Here is a 17,470-nt window from a genome sequence, read left to right as displayed (position 1 = left end):
TTCTAGAAAACTATTTTAACATCAAAAGACAAATTGAGGTGACAAGAGTAAAATAAACTTTCAAATGTCCTACTTTAAAAAATATTGTACTACTAAATCCTAGTTACTTGGAAAGGTGTTACATTATTACAATAACCCTTTGGCTGCTTATGTAGAATTATATTTTAGTTATAAATTCAATTTCTTCTCTGCAATACAGAGGAAATATCCATCTGGACTTATCTATTCAATTCTTGGTAGTTTTACAATGATTTGACTTTTAATGATTTTCATAAAGGGTCAGAGATTATATAGAAGCAGTAACATAATAACATGGACTGAAGTTTCAGTGTATTACCTATAATATCCCCTAGAATCCTATTTTGTATAATGTTCTTACTGATTTTCATTTTTAGGAGAGGGGAAGGGCACTGAGATGTGAACAATCACAGCTGATAACCCATTTTTTCCCACAATAGGACTTACTTTGACACTGTGTTTTCACAGCAAAAACACCATTTTTACTAGATTTTATGCTATAGATCAATAATAATAAAAATACCTAAAGATGCATTTATTTACACTTTAAATGAGGTTGAGATCTTTCACACCAAAGATCACTATTAGGGCTTCCCTGGTGGCGCAGTGGTTGAGAGTCCGCCTGCCGATGCAGAGAACGCGGGTTCGTGCCCCGGTCCGGGAAGATCCCACATGCCGCGGAGCGGCTGGGCCCGTGAGCCATGGCCGCTGGGCCTGCGCGTCTGGAGCCTGTGCTCCGCAACGGGAGAGGCCACAACAGTGAGAGGCCCACGTACCACAAAAAAAAAAAAAAAAAAGAAAACAACAACAAAAAAAGATCACTATTATTATATGTAATAATACTACCATTATTTTAACTTTGGATGACTGTTGGTTGGGTAGTTAATGTCTTAATAAGCCATCCCTTGGAACTATTAAATAAAGCTCTGAAAGCTAAAAATGTTCAGATTCTCTGACATTTGGCTATTGTTTCATTTTATTTTTTGACTGTTATAAATTAACTTTAAAAAAAATGAACTTACAATGTTAGAATAGTTTTAGATTTACAGAAAAGTTGCAAAGATACCACGAAGAGTTCCCCACATACTTTATAAACATTAGCTATTGTTTTTAAGTAATAAATGTGAAGTATGTTATCCTACCAAGTGACAGAAAGATGAGTATTTCCAAAGATAAATATATACTAGAAAACAAAATGCTATATATAAAATGACCCATCCAGTACAAGATCAGGAGGACAATTATTTTTATTATCTTTAGAAAATAAACAAAATTTCCCAAAGCAAATAAATTAAAAAACTGTTTCAAACAGATTTACAAGTATAAAAGGCATGATAACAAATCTAAGGCGGTTCAATATGATGAAGTTTAGAATGTATCTTATTTCACAGATAACCTAATAAAATGGCAAATATTAACCCATATTATATTAAATCCCAGATGTTTAACTCCCTAAAAATACCATTTGAAGCCCAACGTGAATTACCAAATCTAACAAAGAAATAGTTAAAATGATTTGAAAAGAATACAAATGAAACATTAAAAACAAATGAAATTTTTATAAAGAAAAAAGAAAACTAATAAAAACCTGTGGTATGGTGGGTAGGATGACAGTATTCTCAGCAGGGACTGGCAGGACAGGGATCACAGGGACAGTGGGAGAAGAGGGAGGTACAGCTTCTGTTGGCTAAAAATCATCAACGACAAAAAATCAGGAAAAATATCAAATAAAAAGGAAACACATAATAGAAAGTTTTGTTACAAAGATAAATTATAGTTTTCAGAAATAACTGAAATAGGTAAAATAATATATTACTTCAATGTAAATGAGAAAACGCTCAATTATACCACCAATAATAATTTTAATGACTCTGTAGTTAAAACGAGTGACTACTCTTTAGATGTTTAAATGAAAATAATAAAAGATAATGATTTAACAATACTCCTCCACTGGGAGGCAAGACACTCACTTCACAGACAGACTACAAAATATTTTTGTAGCATTCAGTATATATTTGACTACTTTCCTCCTTGCATTCAAAGAATCAAAAGTAATTTCATTAGCCCATGAGGTAGGCAATTGGGGCCTATAAGTCCACAAACAGAAGATTCAAAGGACTTAAAAACTGAATTTATATCATTTTAAAGAATCTGTGCTGTTAACCTCTACTATCAAGAACTGTAATAACCTGTCTTAAACCTGCCTGTAAAGTCATTAAGTGGGAACTCTAGTGACATAATTTAAACTAAGAAGTTTTGATATTTATACTCAATTACTCTATCAGGCTTAATTACTATTTTAAAAAAAGGTGTTAACTGGAACACAAAACAGGTGTCTTGTAACAAGTCCCAATCTCTATAAACTGGATTAATTCATAAATATTTGCTATACCAATGACATATTCTACATATATAAGAAAAACATTAAAATCAAATCTATAAGAAAACAATGTACATTAGAAGACACTTAAAACAGGAAGAACCAATTGCCAAACTTGAAACTATGCTTTTCCTCATTGATAAAGAAACACAAAATAAAATTATAATGTTGACCTTTTGTTGTCAATCAAATCAATCAGGATTTATCAAAAATGTATGGCATCTCTTCAATAATGGTGCTGGGACAACCAGATAGCAACATGCAAAAGAATAAAGTTAAACCACTATCTCACATCCTATATAAAAACTAACTGGAAATTAATCAATCACCCAAATATAAGCATTAAAACCATAAAACTTTTAGAAGAAAACATAGGGATAAATCTTCATGACCTTGGATTTGACAATGGATTTTTAAATATGATATCAAAAGCATAAGTAAAAAAAAATCAATTAGACTTTATCAGAATTAAAACCTTTTGTGCACCAAATGGCATTATCAAGAAAGGGGAAAGACAACGCATGGAATGGGAGAAAATCTCGTAAATCATACACCTGATGATAGTTTAACATGCAGAATATATAAAGAACTCCTACAAATCACCACAAAAAGACAATTAAAAAATAGGCAAAGGACTTGAACAGACATTTCTCCAAAGAAGATACACAAATGACCAATAAGCACATGAAAATATACTCAGCATCATCATTCATTAGGGAAATATAAATCAAAGTTACAATGATATATCACTTCATACCTACTAGGATGCTGTAATAAAAAAGTAAAAAAAAAAACAGAAAGTAACAAGTGTTGGCAAGGATGTGCAGAAACTGGAATCCTCAAAAACTGCTGGTGGGAATGCAAAATGGTGCAGTCGCTGTGGAAAACAGTTTGGTTTGGCAGTTCTTCAAAAAACTAACTCTAGGATTACCATATGACCCAGCAATTCTACTCCTAGGTAAATACTCAAAAGAACTGAAAAGAGGGACTTGAATACTTTACCCCAGTGTTCTATGATGCATTATTCACAACAGCCAAAAGGTAAAAGCAATCCAAGTGTCCATCAACAGATAAACAGCTACAAGATGTGGTATATTTATACAATGGATATTAACTCAGACATAAAAAGGGATGAAATTCTGATACATGCTTAACATGGATGAATCTTGAAAACATTATACTAAGTGAAATTAACCAGACACAAAAGGTCAATATTGTGTGATTCCACTTATATGAAATATTTAGAATACGTAAATTCATAAAAAGTAGACTAGAAGTTACCAGGGGCCAGGGAGAGAGGAGTATAAGGCGTTTACTGCTTAAGGGTTACAAAGTAAGTTTGAGATAATGAAAAGGTTTTGGAAATAGTAGATAGTGGTGATGGTTGGGCAACATTGGGAATGTAATTAATGCCACAGAATTGTGCAGTTAAAACTGGTTAAAGGGCTTCCCTGGTGGTGCAGTGGTTGAGAGTCCGCCTGCCGATGCAGGGGACATGGGTTCGTGCCCCGGTCCGGGAAGATCCCACATGCCGCGGAGCGGCTGGGCCCATGAGCCATGGCCGCTGAGCCTGCGCGTCCAGAGCCTGTGCTCCTTAACGGGAGAGGCCACAACAGTGAGAGGCCCGCATACCGCAAAAAAAAAAAAAAAAAAAACTGGTTAAAATGGCAAATGTATTTTACCACAATTAAAAAACTCAAAAAAATTTTAATGCATGGAAACAGGTCCTTTCACAGTGCTGTTGGATATATAACTTCATACAAACTTTACGAAAAGCAATCTAAGTTATTATCTATAGCTTTAAAAATGTTCAAACTCTTTGACTTACTAATTGTGGAAATCTATCCTAAGGGAATAATTCAAAAAGCAAATGTCTTAACACTCACTATATTCTTTTGAGCATTGTTTATACTTGGGGAAATGTAGGATATCCTAAATATAAGGTGTTGGAATGGTTGAGCAAATAATGATAATTTTATAAGATTAAATATTATGCATCAGTTAACAAGCATCTCAAAGAACAGCCTGTAAGTCATAAAGGATATTGCCTATGACATGGCATTAAGTAAAAAAGGGAAGATAAAGCTTTTATTTAAAAAATGGAAAGAAATGTTTGAAAAGTAAACCTCTGAGGGCAGGATTATGAATGGTTTTTCTCCCCTGCCTCTTTATTTCAAATTCTACTTTTCCAGTTGTCAACCATGAATACACAGTGATGCTATAATGCTGGGTGAGGGATGGAAGATCTATTCATATTAAGAGAAAAACAATTATTATGATCTTTTACCATCTCATTCTCTAGAAAATAAACTGAAAATGCGTTTCCCATTAATTGTTCTGAAAGATGCTAACAAATTTCAATGATTTTACAAGACTATTAGAGTTGAAGAAGCTAGGGATCAAGTTTAACCCTTCATTTTACAACTGAGCTAGGCTCACAAAAGGTAACCTGTGAGGAATTAGGAAAAGATTTGCTAGACTACTGTTACCTGGATTTCTTATATCCTGTAGAAAGAGATTTTAAGCCATTAGATTTTGTTTCCTTTTTTTCTTTCTTTTTAATGTTCCCAGTCTAAACCAGTTCCCTGTTTGGGATGATGGAAGAAGTTATAGAGATGGACAACGGTGATGGCTACACAACACTGTGAATGTATTTAATGACACTGAATTAACTGTACACTTAAGAAAGGTTAAAATGGTAAAATTTTTGTTATGTATATTTTACCACAATTTTTTTAAAAAAGGACATTAGGAATAAAGCCTGTGGGTCTTACTTGGGACTCCAGTCACCAATTATACATTGTTCCTATAGAAAAAAAAATTAAAATTCCATAGTATGAGCTTAAAACAAATAATTTAAATGCTAACTAATTTTCAATGGAATACTTACAACTTTTAAAAAATGTCTGAAAAACCCAGAGATTCTAACTCCTAATTTATGACAAAGAGAAAAAGATAGTTTTAAAAGAATTTACGTTAAGTGAAATAAGTCAGAGAAAGACAAATACCACATAATCTCACTACAAAACAAAACAAACAAAACAAAATGAAAAGAGACTCATAGGTACAGAGAACAAATGTGTGGTTGCCAAAAGGGAGGGAAGCAGTGGGGTGGGGGGGCGGGGTGGACGAAAGAGGTGAAGGGAATTAAGAGGTATAAACCTCTAGTTATATAAGTCACAGGGATGTAATATACAGCACAAGAAATAAGGTCAATAATATTATAATAACTTTGTATGGGGAGAGATGGTTACTAGACTTACTGTGGTGATCATTTCACAATGTACGTAAATATCAAATCATTTAGTACACCCAAAACTAACATAATACTGTACAACAACTATATTTCAATAATTTTAGAAAACTGCTGCTGAATCAACTGGATATACATATGGAAAATGAAATGAACCCTATTCACTCCCTTACACCATACTTAAAGTTGATTCCAGATGGCTTACTGACATAATTAAGAGATGTACAAAAATTAGGTTTCTAGAAGATAGTACTGATAGAATATCATCAGGATCTTGGTGTAGGCAAAGACTTCCTGAATAGGAAAGTACAGGTTGTTGAAGTCGAGCAGGGTGAGGAGAGTCTCTGTGCACAGGGAGTGGAAGGGTGGCAGCAGTCTGGAGCAGGGTGTTGCGGAGTCCGAGCAGGATGAGGAGGGTATCCCATGTGGGCAAGCAGTGGCAGCAGCCTGATGTGTTTTGCTGGATCCCGAGTGTGATGGAGTATCTATGTGGCAGCAGTAGTAGTCTGGCACGAAGTATAGGGACCCCAGTGGAACAGGGTGGGGATATCTTGGATCTTGAGCTGGGTGGGAAGGATGTCTACCTAGAGCATCGACAGTGACAGGAGATTGCTTACATACAGGGGATTTTTGATCCAAGGATAAAGGAAGCAAGGTTCCTCATGTCAGAGAACAGAGTCACAAATATGGAAAGGGAGAAAATTAGCCTGAAATCTATGGTTTTAGACTAGATTTGGAGGCACTGGTATGACTGCACGGTTTTCAATATATATAAATACAGAAATAAATGCATGTGTTTATATGTACATATATACCCTAGCTCTGTCTACAGAGAAGACCTGGGAGCAGTAACACCTCAATAGCATGAAAATACTTGGCATTCAGATCCTGGTTTATAAATACCCATTCTTTGATTAAAAAAAAAAAAAAGAGGAATCTTTGGAGAAAAGGCTGATTCCAGTGCTAGAGTCTAGCAGGTACAATATGAGCCTAGAATATTCTGCTGTTCCAGAAAATAAGGAGGTGCTCGAAGAATAACGAGGGCATGACAAAGGACACTGAGAGTCAGCTTGAAGGGCTCTTATCAGTCAGATTGGGAATAATTTGAGACTCAAAATAAATAACGATAATGATGGCATAAATCCCACTGAATTAAACAGGACTCCAAGAGTCTACACTGATATAATTACATAATAATTAAATGAATAGAGAGAAGAGGGAGCATTTCCTTACAGTAGAATGCCAATTAAGAAATGTAGAAGGAATGATGGAGTTACAAAATCATCATTTGGCAACCATCATAGTAATAATTCATTCAAGAAACATCAACAAATGTTAAAACTTCCATTGCTGCTGAATGAACCCTCCATTTCATTCTAGTGGAAGACAGTTTGAATGTGAGACACACACACACACACACACATAGACACACGTATCTCCCCTACAAAGATTTATTAATTACAGTGAAGAAATGAAGCAGATACTATCTTAAAGTTAACATCACCAGGACAAATCAAAATCATATGCTACCTGATAGGATGTAATAAGAATACATCGCTTCTGTGACATTCTTATCAAAGATGCATAACTTTAACATTAAACATCAGACAAACCCAAATTGAGTGATAAACTAGAAAATAACTGGCTGTAGTCATCCAAAGTATCAAAGACAAGAAAGTCTAAAGTTTATCATTTTTGATTTAATTTTTTTAAACAGCTTTGTTAAAGTATAAGTGATATACAAAAACTGCACATATTTAATGTATACGATTTGATGAGTTTGGACATACACATACACCTGTGACACAATCACCACAATCAAAGTAGAAGACATATCTAACACCTATAAAAGTTTCTTTATGCCTCTATAATAGGGTCAGCTATTAGCTAATTAATAATCCATTTTAACATAAAAAAGACAAAGTTGTATGCTTATATCAAATTTCAAGGCCAAGCAAAAATTTCCTCCATTAGGCAGTTGCTCTCCAAAACCCTTTATGATAAACTATAAATTCTTTAATATTACATTTAAACCTCACTGTAATACTGGCTCAGAGCCTATTCTAAATCTATTTCCTTTCAATATGATAATCTAGAGGATCTGACTACCATTTTTTAAAAATCCTAAAAAAAATGTGCACCATCTGAATCCACCCCACTCTCTACAGGGCACTGAGCAAGTACTTTGAAAAAGAACATATGCCCCTGCTTCTTCCTTAAGAAAGGCAAATACTTCTGAGAAAGTCTTCAAAACCAAATGGGTACCAACACACACAATTTCCTAGCCACAGCCAATAACCAGTTCAGGTAACACAGAATTACAGAACAACAAATCATTTAGTTCATATGAAACAAAAATACCACACTAAACAAATAATATCTAATCAAATGAAGGCTGAGTAATGAGGAACAGCATAGATGTTAGATATGATAATACATATGAAGAGACAAGAGGCTATTTTCAGTGCAGGATTGAGAGCATGGTAAAATTCTGGGGAGTTGTATAACAAGATTCTAAATTGGAAAATGGCAAACTTAAGACTCTAAATAATGAGGCAGCAATATACAGTAACCATTATATATGGGTTATTACAGAAAAGAAGGAAATCACCATAAGCATTTTAAACTTGAAAAATCTTACATACATATTTTATTAGACAATATGACTTTTATGCCATCATCCTTCTTCTGCTCCATTTGTATATATCACTCAATAAGATCAGCTCCAATGAGTTTTAGGTTTTTTTTTTTAATCTTGACCATGTGACTAACAACGGTCTCAGTTGTTTCTATCCATAGCAACACCATGGAATCATTAGCCTCGAAGGCTGCCTTCAGAGACTTGTTTCCATGACAACAGAGGCTATAATATTAACACTGTCTCAAAGAACACTGCAGAAAATTGTAAATTCCCGGAAAGTAACTGGATTGTACATATTTTTAAAGTACTTTTTTAATGCCAGTATCGAATTGACAGCTTTCTGAAAAATGTTTTAACTAATTTTTAGAGATTCTTGTTATTTATTCACAGCTTTACATTTTAAATTTCATTTAAGATCTTAAAATTATGAAAGCAGCTTTTAAAAGAATTTTGATAAAAAGTGGTCTGAAACCTCATTAGGTATAGCCACATGCTTCATGCGTACTGCACATCTACATTTATGACCATGTAACTCCCTTTCACTTCCATTAATTCAACAATAAATGAAAAACAATATATAAATTGAGTGCCCTTACCTTTAATAAATCTCTATTTGCTTAAAATAGTTAAAGTGTTTTTTTTTTTTTGGCGGTACACGGGCCTGTCACTGCTGTGGCCTCTCCCATCGCGGAGCACAGGCTCTGGACGCGCAGCCCCAGCGGCCATGGCTCACGGGCCCAGCCACTCCACGGCACGTGGGATCCTCCCAGACCGGGGCACGAACCCGCGTCCCCTGCATCGGCAGGCGGACTCCCAACCACTGCGCCACCAGGGAAGCCCTAAAGTGGTTTTTTTTTATATGTGCATCTGAATCCTGACTGATACAGGAAGAGATAGAAGGAACAATTAGGAAGCTGCTATGATAATCCAGCTGAGAGGTTATCAGTGGCTTTAGCCAAATGATGGTGATGGTGAAAATGGACATGAGTAGTCAAATAAAGATAGATTTTGAATGTAGAATTGGTATATCTAGTGACTGATGGGAAGGTGGGAGGAAGGACTATTAAGAATAACACCAACAATGGCCACTAAAAAGTATCTTTTACATCACAGTTAGACCCAACCACAATAGATTTACAAGGCTTTCTGAACATATTTTTAAACTCTTTCTCACTTATTTTCTTTTTAATTTTTGGCTGCACCCCATGGCATGTGGGACCTTAGTTCCCCGACCAGGGATCAAACCCACGCCCCCTACATTGGAAGGCGGAGCTTTAGCCACTGGACCGCCGGGGAAGTTCCTCTCACTTATTTTCTTCCTTATTAAAATGGTCATCATAGCATAAGATCAAACTCTGAAGAAAGATAACTAATACCATACTACCAGGTAATTAATAATTGTTTACATCTTACGTTAACATGTCACATGAATGTGGTAAACTGAGCTTAGAATACACACAAAGATTCAATAAGGTCAAAATAAATTTATACCACATTTACGGAAGATGAAATATATGAAATAGCAACTCTTTTGTTATCAATATCTTAGATAACAAGGAAAAAAAATTACCCCTATGCCACTGTTGGTCAATAAGGATTTTATTTTGTTTTTGTATGGCACAGTTTAATATTCTTAAACCAAGTTCCTTTGCTTAAATATCTACTATGTGGTAATGAGACATGTTTCTCTGAATAAATGTCAAAGAAGCTATCTAAGAGGAAAAGAGAAACCAGGGGAAAAAACTTCAAGCCTTTCTTATGTTTATAGAAGGATAAAATACAGCACAGTAGATTTATCAAAACTGTTTGGGAATCACTGTACTTAACAGGGGTCCGGTATCTTCAGAATAAAGGTGTTTTTCATTGCTCAGATCCGGTTCTTATTTGATTCAAATGCTCTTTTTGCCACAGTTACTCCAAATAAGTACCTTCAACATAAACTCCATGTTATTTGAACCAGCTGTATATGATACCTGTGTCATAATTATCTCAGAAGCAAATAGCAACGAAACCAGATACATTTTTTAACAAATGCTAAGGAATTAAATATAAATTTTTGATTTTAAAATAACAAAGAGGGGATAGGGAAATAGATCTAGTGATTAACAATCCTAGTATAGAAGCATGGGTACAGATTTGTTAGTTCACACAGACAGAACATCTAGTTTACGGATCTATTTCTGCTTGCAAGATTCATGATAGTTAAAGTATGTCATCCCTTCATTATAAAAAGATGGTATTCTATCAGCATTCAGCTGATCACTTTGTATTGGTAGAAGGATGAGCCAACAATCACTAAAAATTTCAAGTAAACAGAGATCCAAAACTTGGATTCAAAGATGTGGTTACATAATTAACAAATAGGTATGAAACTACCAACTGCAATATGCTGCCCGCCCCCCACCCCCCAATTTTATCAGACTATGGCTACAGAAACATACACAACCGTGGACTCCATAATGACTAACCTAAAACGGGCCCTTAAATCTTCCTAGTAATCATATATTTACCCTATTCTATTCATTCTTGTACAAGTCCCTAGTGATTCAGGCCACTGTTACCTTTCTGAAGTCATCTTCTACTATTCTCCTCCCACTCAGCGTTTCGGCCATATTGACCTCTCTGTTCTCCAAACACTATTTTTTTTTTTTAAAGATGTTGGGGGTGGTTTATTAATTAATTAATTTATTTTTGCTGTGTTGGGTCTTTGTTTCTGTGCGAGGGCTTTCTCTAGTTGTGGCAAGCGGGGACCACTCTTCATCGCGGTGCGCGGGCCTCTCATTATCGCGGCCTCTCTTGTTGCAGAGCACAGGCTCCAGACGCGCAGGCTCAGTAGTTGTGGCTCACGGGCCTAGTTGCTCCGCAGCATGTGGGATCCTCCCAGACCAGGGCTCGAACCCGTGTCCCCTGCATTGGCAGGCAGATTCTCAATCACTGCGCCACCAGGGAAGCCCCTCCAAACACTCTAAACATGCTCTGGCCTCAGTCTTTTATTCACTCTTCCTCTGCATAGAATGCTCTTGCTCCAGACATCCATATGGCTCAACTCCATAACTTCTCTTATGCCGTTGCTCAAATATCGCCCTCCAGCTGAAGACACTCTTATTCTACTAACCCCACTTCACCCCAACCACACACGCACAAACATACACATTTCCTGTTGCCTTCTCTTTTTACCTTTCCTCCAGCATACTACATATTTTAATTACATTTGTCATCTGTCTTCCCCCCCTTTAGTATAAGCTCTAGAAGAGTGGGGATTCTTGTTTTATTTACTCCTATATGCCCAGTGCCTAGAATAGTATCTAGCACACAGTAAATATTTAATACATATTTGTTGGACGAATGAAACCATGTGATTGCCAAAAGAGATTGAGTTCATCAGCACTCTAAAGTGATAAAGTGACTTGGAATGGACTGTGTACATCCTCCCTCCCCATGCTATACACAAAGCAGATATTGCTAAAAGATTCTGTGTGGTTGGGCGGTCACTACCAATCAGAAAGTGTTCAAGATGTTCTACCATATGATGACCTTATCAGTTTCAAAATACAAAAATGCCAAAAAATTGCCAGTTTCATGTTGTTCTCTACCTAGCAACAGCTAATTGCCTAATAATATCCCAAATGAAAATAAACATGTCTTGGTGAAGAACACTTGCCCAAAAGATTTTTACCTCTTTCCTTTTTAAGCTGTATTAGAAAGTAAATATCACTGACAGCTCATATTTAAAACCTGTGGTGTCCTTCCTCCAAACTTCTGGGTTCTACTAACCTTAACCTGGTCCCTAGGTCCCTCCTCAGAGGTTAGCTGCTTCTCTGTTTTACCTTGGTGTTCCATGTTTCCTTTTCAGTTTCCTTTTTAACACCGCCCCCCGCCCCCCATATTACATTTTCCCTGTTAAAATAATTACTGTGGTTTCTCTTTTCCTGGCTGGACGCAGTCAAGGTTACCAATCCTCCTGTTAAAACATAATTCTTCATCATTCTGTAATGAGGTTGCTTCTCCATATCTCCAGATTCCTCACTTAAAAGGCCAGAATATTTTGTGGGACCAATAATGATGGTGGTCGTGAAAGTGGTGATAAAGATGATGATGATGATGATAGGCACTTTACTGATGTCAGATATTATACTAAGGGCTTTGCAGGTTTGTCCCATTAATTTTCACTAGATCTTAATCCCTGTTTTCTGTAGGTGGAAGAAAGAGACTCAGAATTTAGGTTATTTGTCCAAGGTGCTACAGCTAATAAATACAATAGAGATTTAAACCCAGGCCATCATCCTCTAAAGACAGCATTCTCAACTACTAAACTACACTGTCTCTTCAGAATAGCTCAAAAAGAGCTTTATTTCGTCTTTATTGTTGCTATTGTATTTTATTGCAAAGACAATATATAATATCCCAGAAAAGAAACAATATTTCATCAATCCTTAGGTCAAGGGTTGGCAAACTTTTTCCATAAAGGGTCAGGTAATAAATATTTTAGACTTTAAGGGCCATGTAGTTTCGGTTGCAACTACCCAACTGTGCTGTAGCAGCTTGAAAGTAGCCAAACGCAATTCATAAATAGGCATGGCTGTGTTCCAATAAAACTTTATTTACACAAACAGGTAGCAGGCTGGATTTGGCCTACAGGCTGTAGTATGCTGACTCCGCTTCAGGTGATTTTAAAAAAGAAAAAAGTCTGATTAGGTCATGAAGAGAACAGAATATAACTTCGAGACACCTACATTAGTTTTTACTAACTATAGTTGGTTTAATTCTCTTGTAGTGCTTAACCTATGATAATAAAAACAAGCAACTCCTCCCCCAAAAAAGGGAATGAGAGAATTAAAAAAACAATAAATACATATGAAAATTTCAAGTTTCATCTAGAGTTTAAAATATTTTTACAAAAAAGGCCTATATAATAAAGCTGTGTTCTTATAACTGAAAGAATTTAGGATCTATACTGTATGTAGCCTTTCAGTTTGGAAAAAATGATTAGAATGATACAATTTTTGCTCTATTTCCCCTCTCCAAAATCCTGCTATGGCATTTAGTATAGCTGAAACAATTAATTCCTAAGGTTGGTATTCATCTTTGTTTTTCTTTTTCTTAAAATTAATTAATTAATTAATTTCTGGCTGCATTGGGTCTTCATTGCTGCACACAGGCTTTCTCTGGTTGCGGTAAGTGGGAGCTACTCTTCGTTGCAGTGCGCGGGCTTCTCATTGCGGTGGCTTCTCTTGTTGCTAAGCATGGGCTCTAGGCGCACAGGCTTCAGTAGTTGTGGCACGTGGGCTCAGTAGTTGTCGTTCACGGGCTCTAGAGTGCAGGCTCAGTAGTTGTGGCACACGGGCTTAGTTGCTCTGCGGCATGTGGGATCTTCCCGGACCAGGGCTCGAACCCGTGTCCCCTGCACTGGCAGGCAGATTCTTAACCACTGCACCACCAGGGAAATCCCATTCTATATCTTTCAAAATACTTACAAACTGATAATTTTTCAAATTTATAACGCTTTGATATATTAGATGGTTCTACCAAGATTAGTCAGAGTTAAATACAGAAAAATGATGCTGGGATACGTTTTGATTCAAATTGCAGATTATAATCTCCAGTTATTTTCCTCAGGACCAACAAAAATTCTGTAAAGCCATCAGCTGGTCCCATTTTGTCATAATAATAATTTCTTCACACTCCACAGCTGGCTGAGTCAATAGTCACTGTTCAGATTTCAAAAATACTGAAAATACTGTTCAGAAACGGGACTAAATTGGGGTTAACTAATGGATGAAGAATGAATAGGCAGGGCTCCTGTTAAGAGGTGAGGGGGAAAACATCTTTTAAATAAATTTATCTAGGGGCAGAAGTTGTACTCAGGATTCTCCTAAAATTCCACTGCTTCCAGATGTGACACCAGTTGGTTTATACTTGCACAAAATAGGTCCAGCCTTTGTTGACTGATTTGCATATGCCTGTAAAATTGTCACATCAGTTAGTTTATTTAAAGTTTGTAAAATAAGGTGATAATTGTAGGCTACTGTTCTCCACATGGTCTGAATAACTATTTTTACCTTTATCAAAATTCTAACTTTTGATATAAAAATGGAGGATTGAAAATGTTATCTAAATAACAGTGCCAAGAAGTACAAAGAATAACGCAGTGAGAGCTCTTTAAAGAAAACAATACTAAGTCAAATTTTGACAATAAGAATTTAAGTTCTTCATATGTTAAGAAGATATATGCTTCACAGTTTTTTCACAGAGGGCTTTGAATTACTTTAGAAATATACATAATTTTATAAAATCTTGTAATGGAGACTTGCTAATTTTAAAGCCATAGTTCTATATAAAAATGGCTTGGGAAATTTACAGTGGCCAAACCATATTTAGAAGTTCCAAATTTCCCTGTAGCCATCATCAGATTAAATGAAAACAGACACATATATTAACATTTGTTTATTCATTCAACAAACAGTCAACATGTGCGTTTCACTATGCTAGGCTCTAGGGATATAAGAGAAGAAAACATACATCAGTACTACCAGCTCTTGTGAAGCTTATGGTTTAGCAGCTGATATTAAACAAATCATTACCTAACTGATTACTGAAATGCAGCTGTGATAAGAGGTATGGAGTACAATTCTCAGGAAAACAAACACTGCTTGAAATAAGCAAAGGGCAAAAACGTTGTGCAGGCTGAATATCCTATTCTGACCTCAAAGCATATGGGCCAGTCATTTTTCAGCACTGTTATTAACACATTATTTTAGAAGCTAACTCTAAAACTATATATATATATACATATACATATAAAAAATACATATATACACATATATAATATACATACTAAAATACATAAATTGTAGCTTGTGAAATTTCTTTTTACCTATTTGTCCTTGACAAAAGGACAATCTAACAATCATGATACTCTATAGAAACTACAAAGATGAATGCAACACACTTCCTAGTTATAAAGAGCTTATATAACAGATTTCACTTACTTAGTTCTTCAAACTATAGCCAATCTAATCTACCTTAAGATACCAATGTTGCTCTTTTAACAGACTTCATTTTTTAGAGCAGAAAGTATAGAGTTCCCATATAACCTCTGCCCACACACATGCACTGCCTCCCACTATCAACACTCCCCACCTGAGCTATACATTGTACAGCTGATGAACCTACACTGACACACCATTATTATCCGAAGTTCACAGTTTACACTAGGGTTCATTCTTGGTGTTGTACCTTCTATGGGTTTGAACAAGTTTATATATAATGTCATGTATCCACCATTATAGTACCATACCTAAGAGTTTCACTGGCCTAAAAATCCTCTGTGCTCTATCTATTCATCCCTCTCTCTTTCCTAACCCTGGGCAACCACTAATCTTTTTACTGTCTCCGTAGTTTTGCTTTTTCCAGAATGTCACATAGTTGGAAGCATACAGTATGTAGCCTTTTCAGATTGGTGTCTTTCACTTAGAAATATGCATTTCAAGTTCCTCCACATCTTTCCATTTCTTTTTAATGATTAATAACATTTCATTATCTGGCTGTACCACAGTTTATTTATCCATTTACCTACTGAAGGTCATCTTGGTTGCATCCAAGTTTTGGCAATCATGAATAAAGCTGCTATAAACATCTGTGTGCAGGTTTTCATGTGGACATAAATGTTCAACTCATTTGGGTAAAAACTAAGGAATGTAACTGATGGATTGTATGGTCAATCTGGTTTATTTTAAATTAATTAATCAATTTTTTGGGCTGTGTTGGGTCTTCGTTTCTGTGCGAGGGCTTTCTCTAGTTGCGGCAAGCAGGGCCACTCGTCATCGCGGTGCACGGGCCCTCTCACTGTCGCGGCCTCTCTTGTTGCAGAGCACAGGCTCCAGACGCGCAGGCTCAGTAGTTGTGGCTCACGGGCCCAGGTGCTCCACGGCATGTGGGATCTTCCCAGACCAGGGCTCGAACCCGTGTCCCCTGCATTGGCAGGCAGATTCTCAACCACTGCGCCACCAGGGAAGCCCCAATCTGGTATTTTTTAAAAGTGAATATAACCATTGTAAACTTTTTGTTTAATCTTCATCTTTATGCTTTTCTAAAGTGTCCAACTATACAAATGACTGGGTCTCAAACACCATTTAAACATATTTTTGAGTAGATATTCTTTGGGTGAAAAGGGATACAATTAATTTCCGAATCTGAGTAATGTTATTAATTTTACAAAATTACTGGCCTTTTGAGTAGGAAATTAAACTTTGCCAACAGACAGCATCTCACAACCAAGTATAACAGAATTTTTATCCTAACTTTGATTGCTCGGTTAATCAATACTCAAAGAGACTATTTCTGCCCATCCTCCTGGAAACTATTCTACTATCAGACTTGGCATTTCCAAAGTCATTTAAGAGGATTATCTACTTACTCTCTATATATTCTAGTTTAATACAAAGGCATTATACTACTGAATATAAGCAATTTCATTCCTTAGAGATGAACAAAAAATGTGTATATATATATATATTTGATCTATCACTTCAAAACGCAACTATTATTAGGCATGAGGCCAAATGTTTGAAACATACATAGATAAGAAGATTAGGCCAATCCGTGTTGGTCCAATGTGGAAATGCCTTGGTGTGAATATTTAGACCTGCTGCCCGGTAGGAACTGTCAGAAGATAAATGGTTACAGATGATGACACCACATGCCTCTGTTTGCCTGGGAAGTTCCCGCTTTCCATAAAAGTACTCCAAGTTTGGTCTATGAATTATATACTCATCCTAGTTATAAGGAAACCGAATGTTTTTTCTCCTCTTCTCTCCCTGTCTCACCTCCTCAAGGGTATTTCTTTCCATAAGGGTAAATAACAAGAGAATCATCAGCTAGAGGATCAGTATAACATTAGCTAAAGTGTGATATATGTTTCACAGAAGGTCTAAGAGAGAATTCAGACAGATTAAAAATATATAATAATAAAGAATCAAGTACTATTAAGTGCTATGAAGAAAAATATTTAAAAAGGTAAGAAGTCAGTGACATTTGGAGTGAAGAAGTGCCTTCTACCTTAGACAAGAATCTAGGAAGACCCTCTGAGAAGGTAACAGATGAGTAGAAATCTGAAGGAAGTGAGGAAATGAACTATGAGAATATGTGAGGAAAGAATGTTCCAGGCAGAGGAAACAGC

General features: G+C 36.0%; 1 protein-coding gene across 9 annotated transcripts in view; it reads right to left on the bottom strand.

Moving 5' to 3' along the window:
- DLG1 (discs large MAGUK scaffold protein 1) overlaps positions 1–17,470 on the bottom strand; it is a 295,589-nt gene that overhangs the window by 152,242 nt on the left and 125,877 nt on the right. For 6 of the 9 annotated variants that reach the window (XM_060099334.1, XM_060099330.1, XM_060099335.1 and 3 more), the window contains exon 6: positions 1,607–1,705. The exons of the other annotated variants lie outside the window; for them this stretch is intronic. In XM_060099334.1, the coding sequence (XP_059955317.1) occupies positions 1,607–1,705 (99 nt within the window). The remainder of the gene's footprint in view (positions 1–1,606; positions 1,706–17,470) is intronic. 9 annotated transcript variants of the gene reach the window in all.

The sequence above is a fragment of the Mesoplodon densirostris genome, chromosome 5 (genome assembly GCF_025265405.1).
Source record: "Mesoplodon densirostris isolate mMesDen1 chromosome 5, mMesDen1 primary haplotype, whole genome shotgun sequence".
Classification (NCBI taxonomy): Eukaryota; Metazoa; Chordata; class Mammalia; order Artiodactyla; family Ziphiidae; genus Mesoplodon; species Mesoplodon densirostris.
This window is presented reverse-complemented; position numbering and strand designations above follow the sequence as displayed.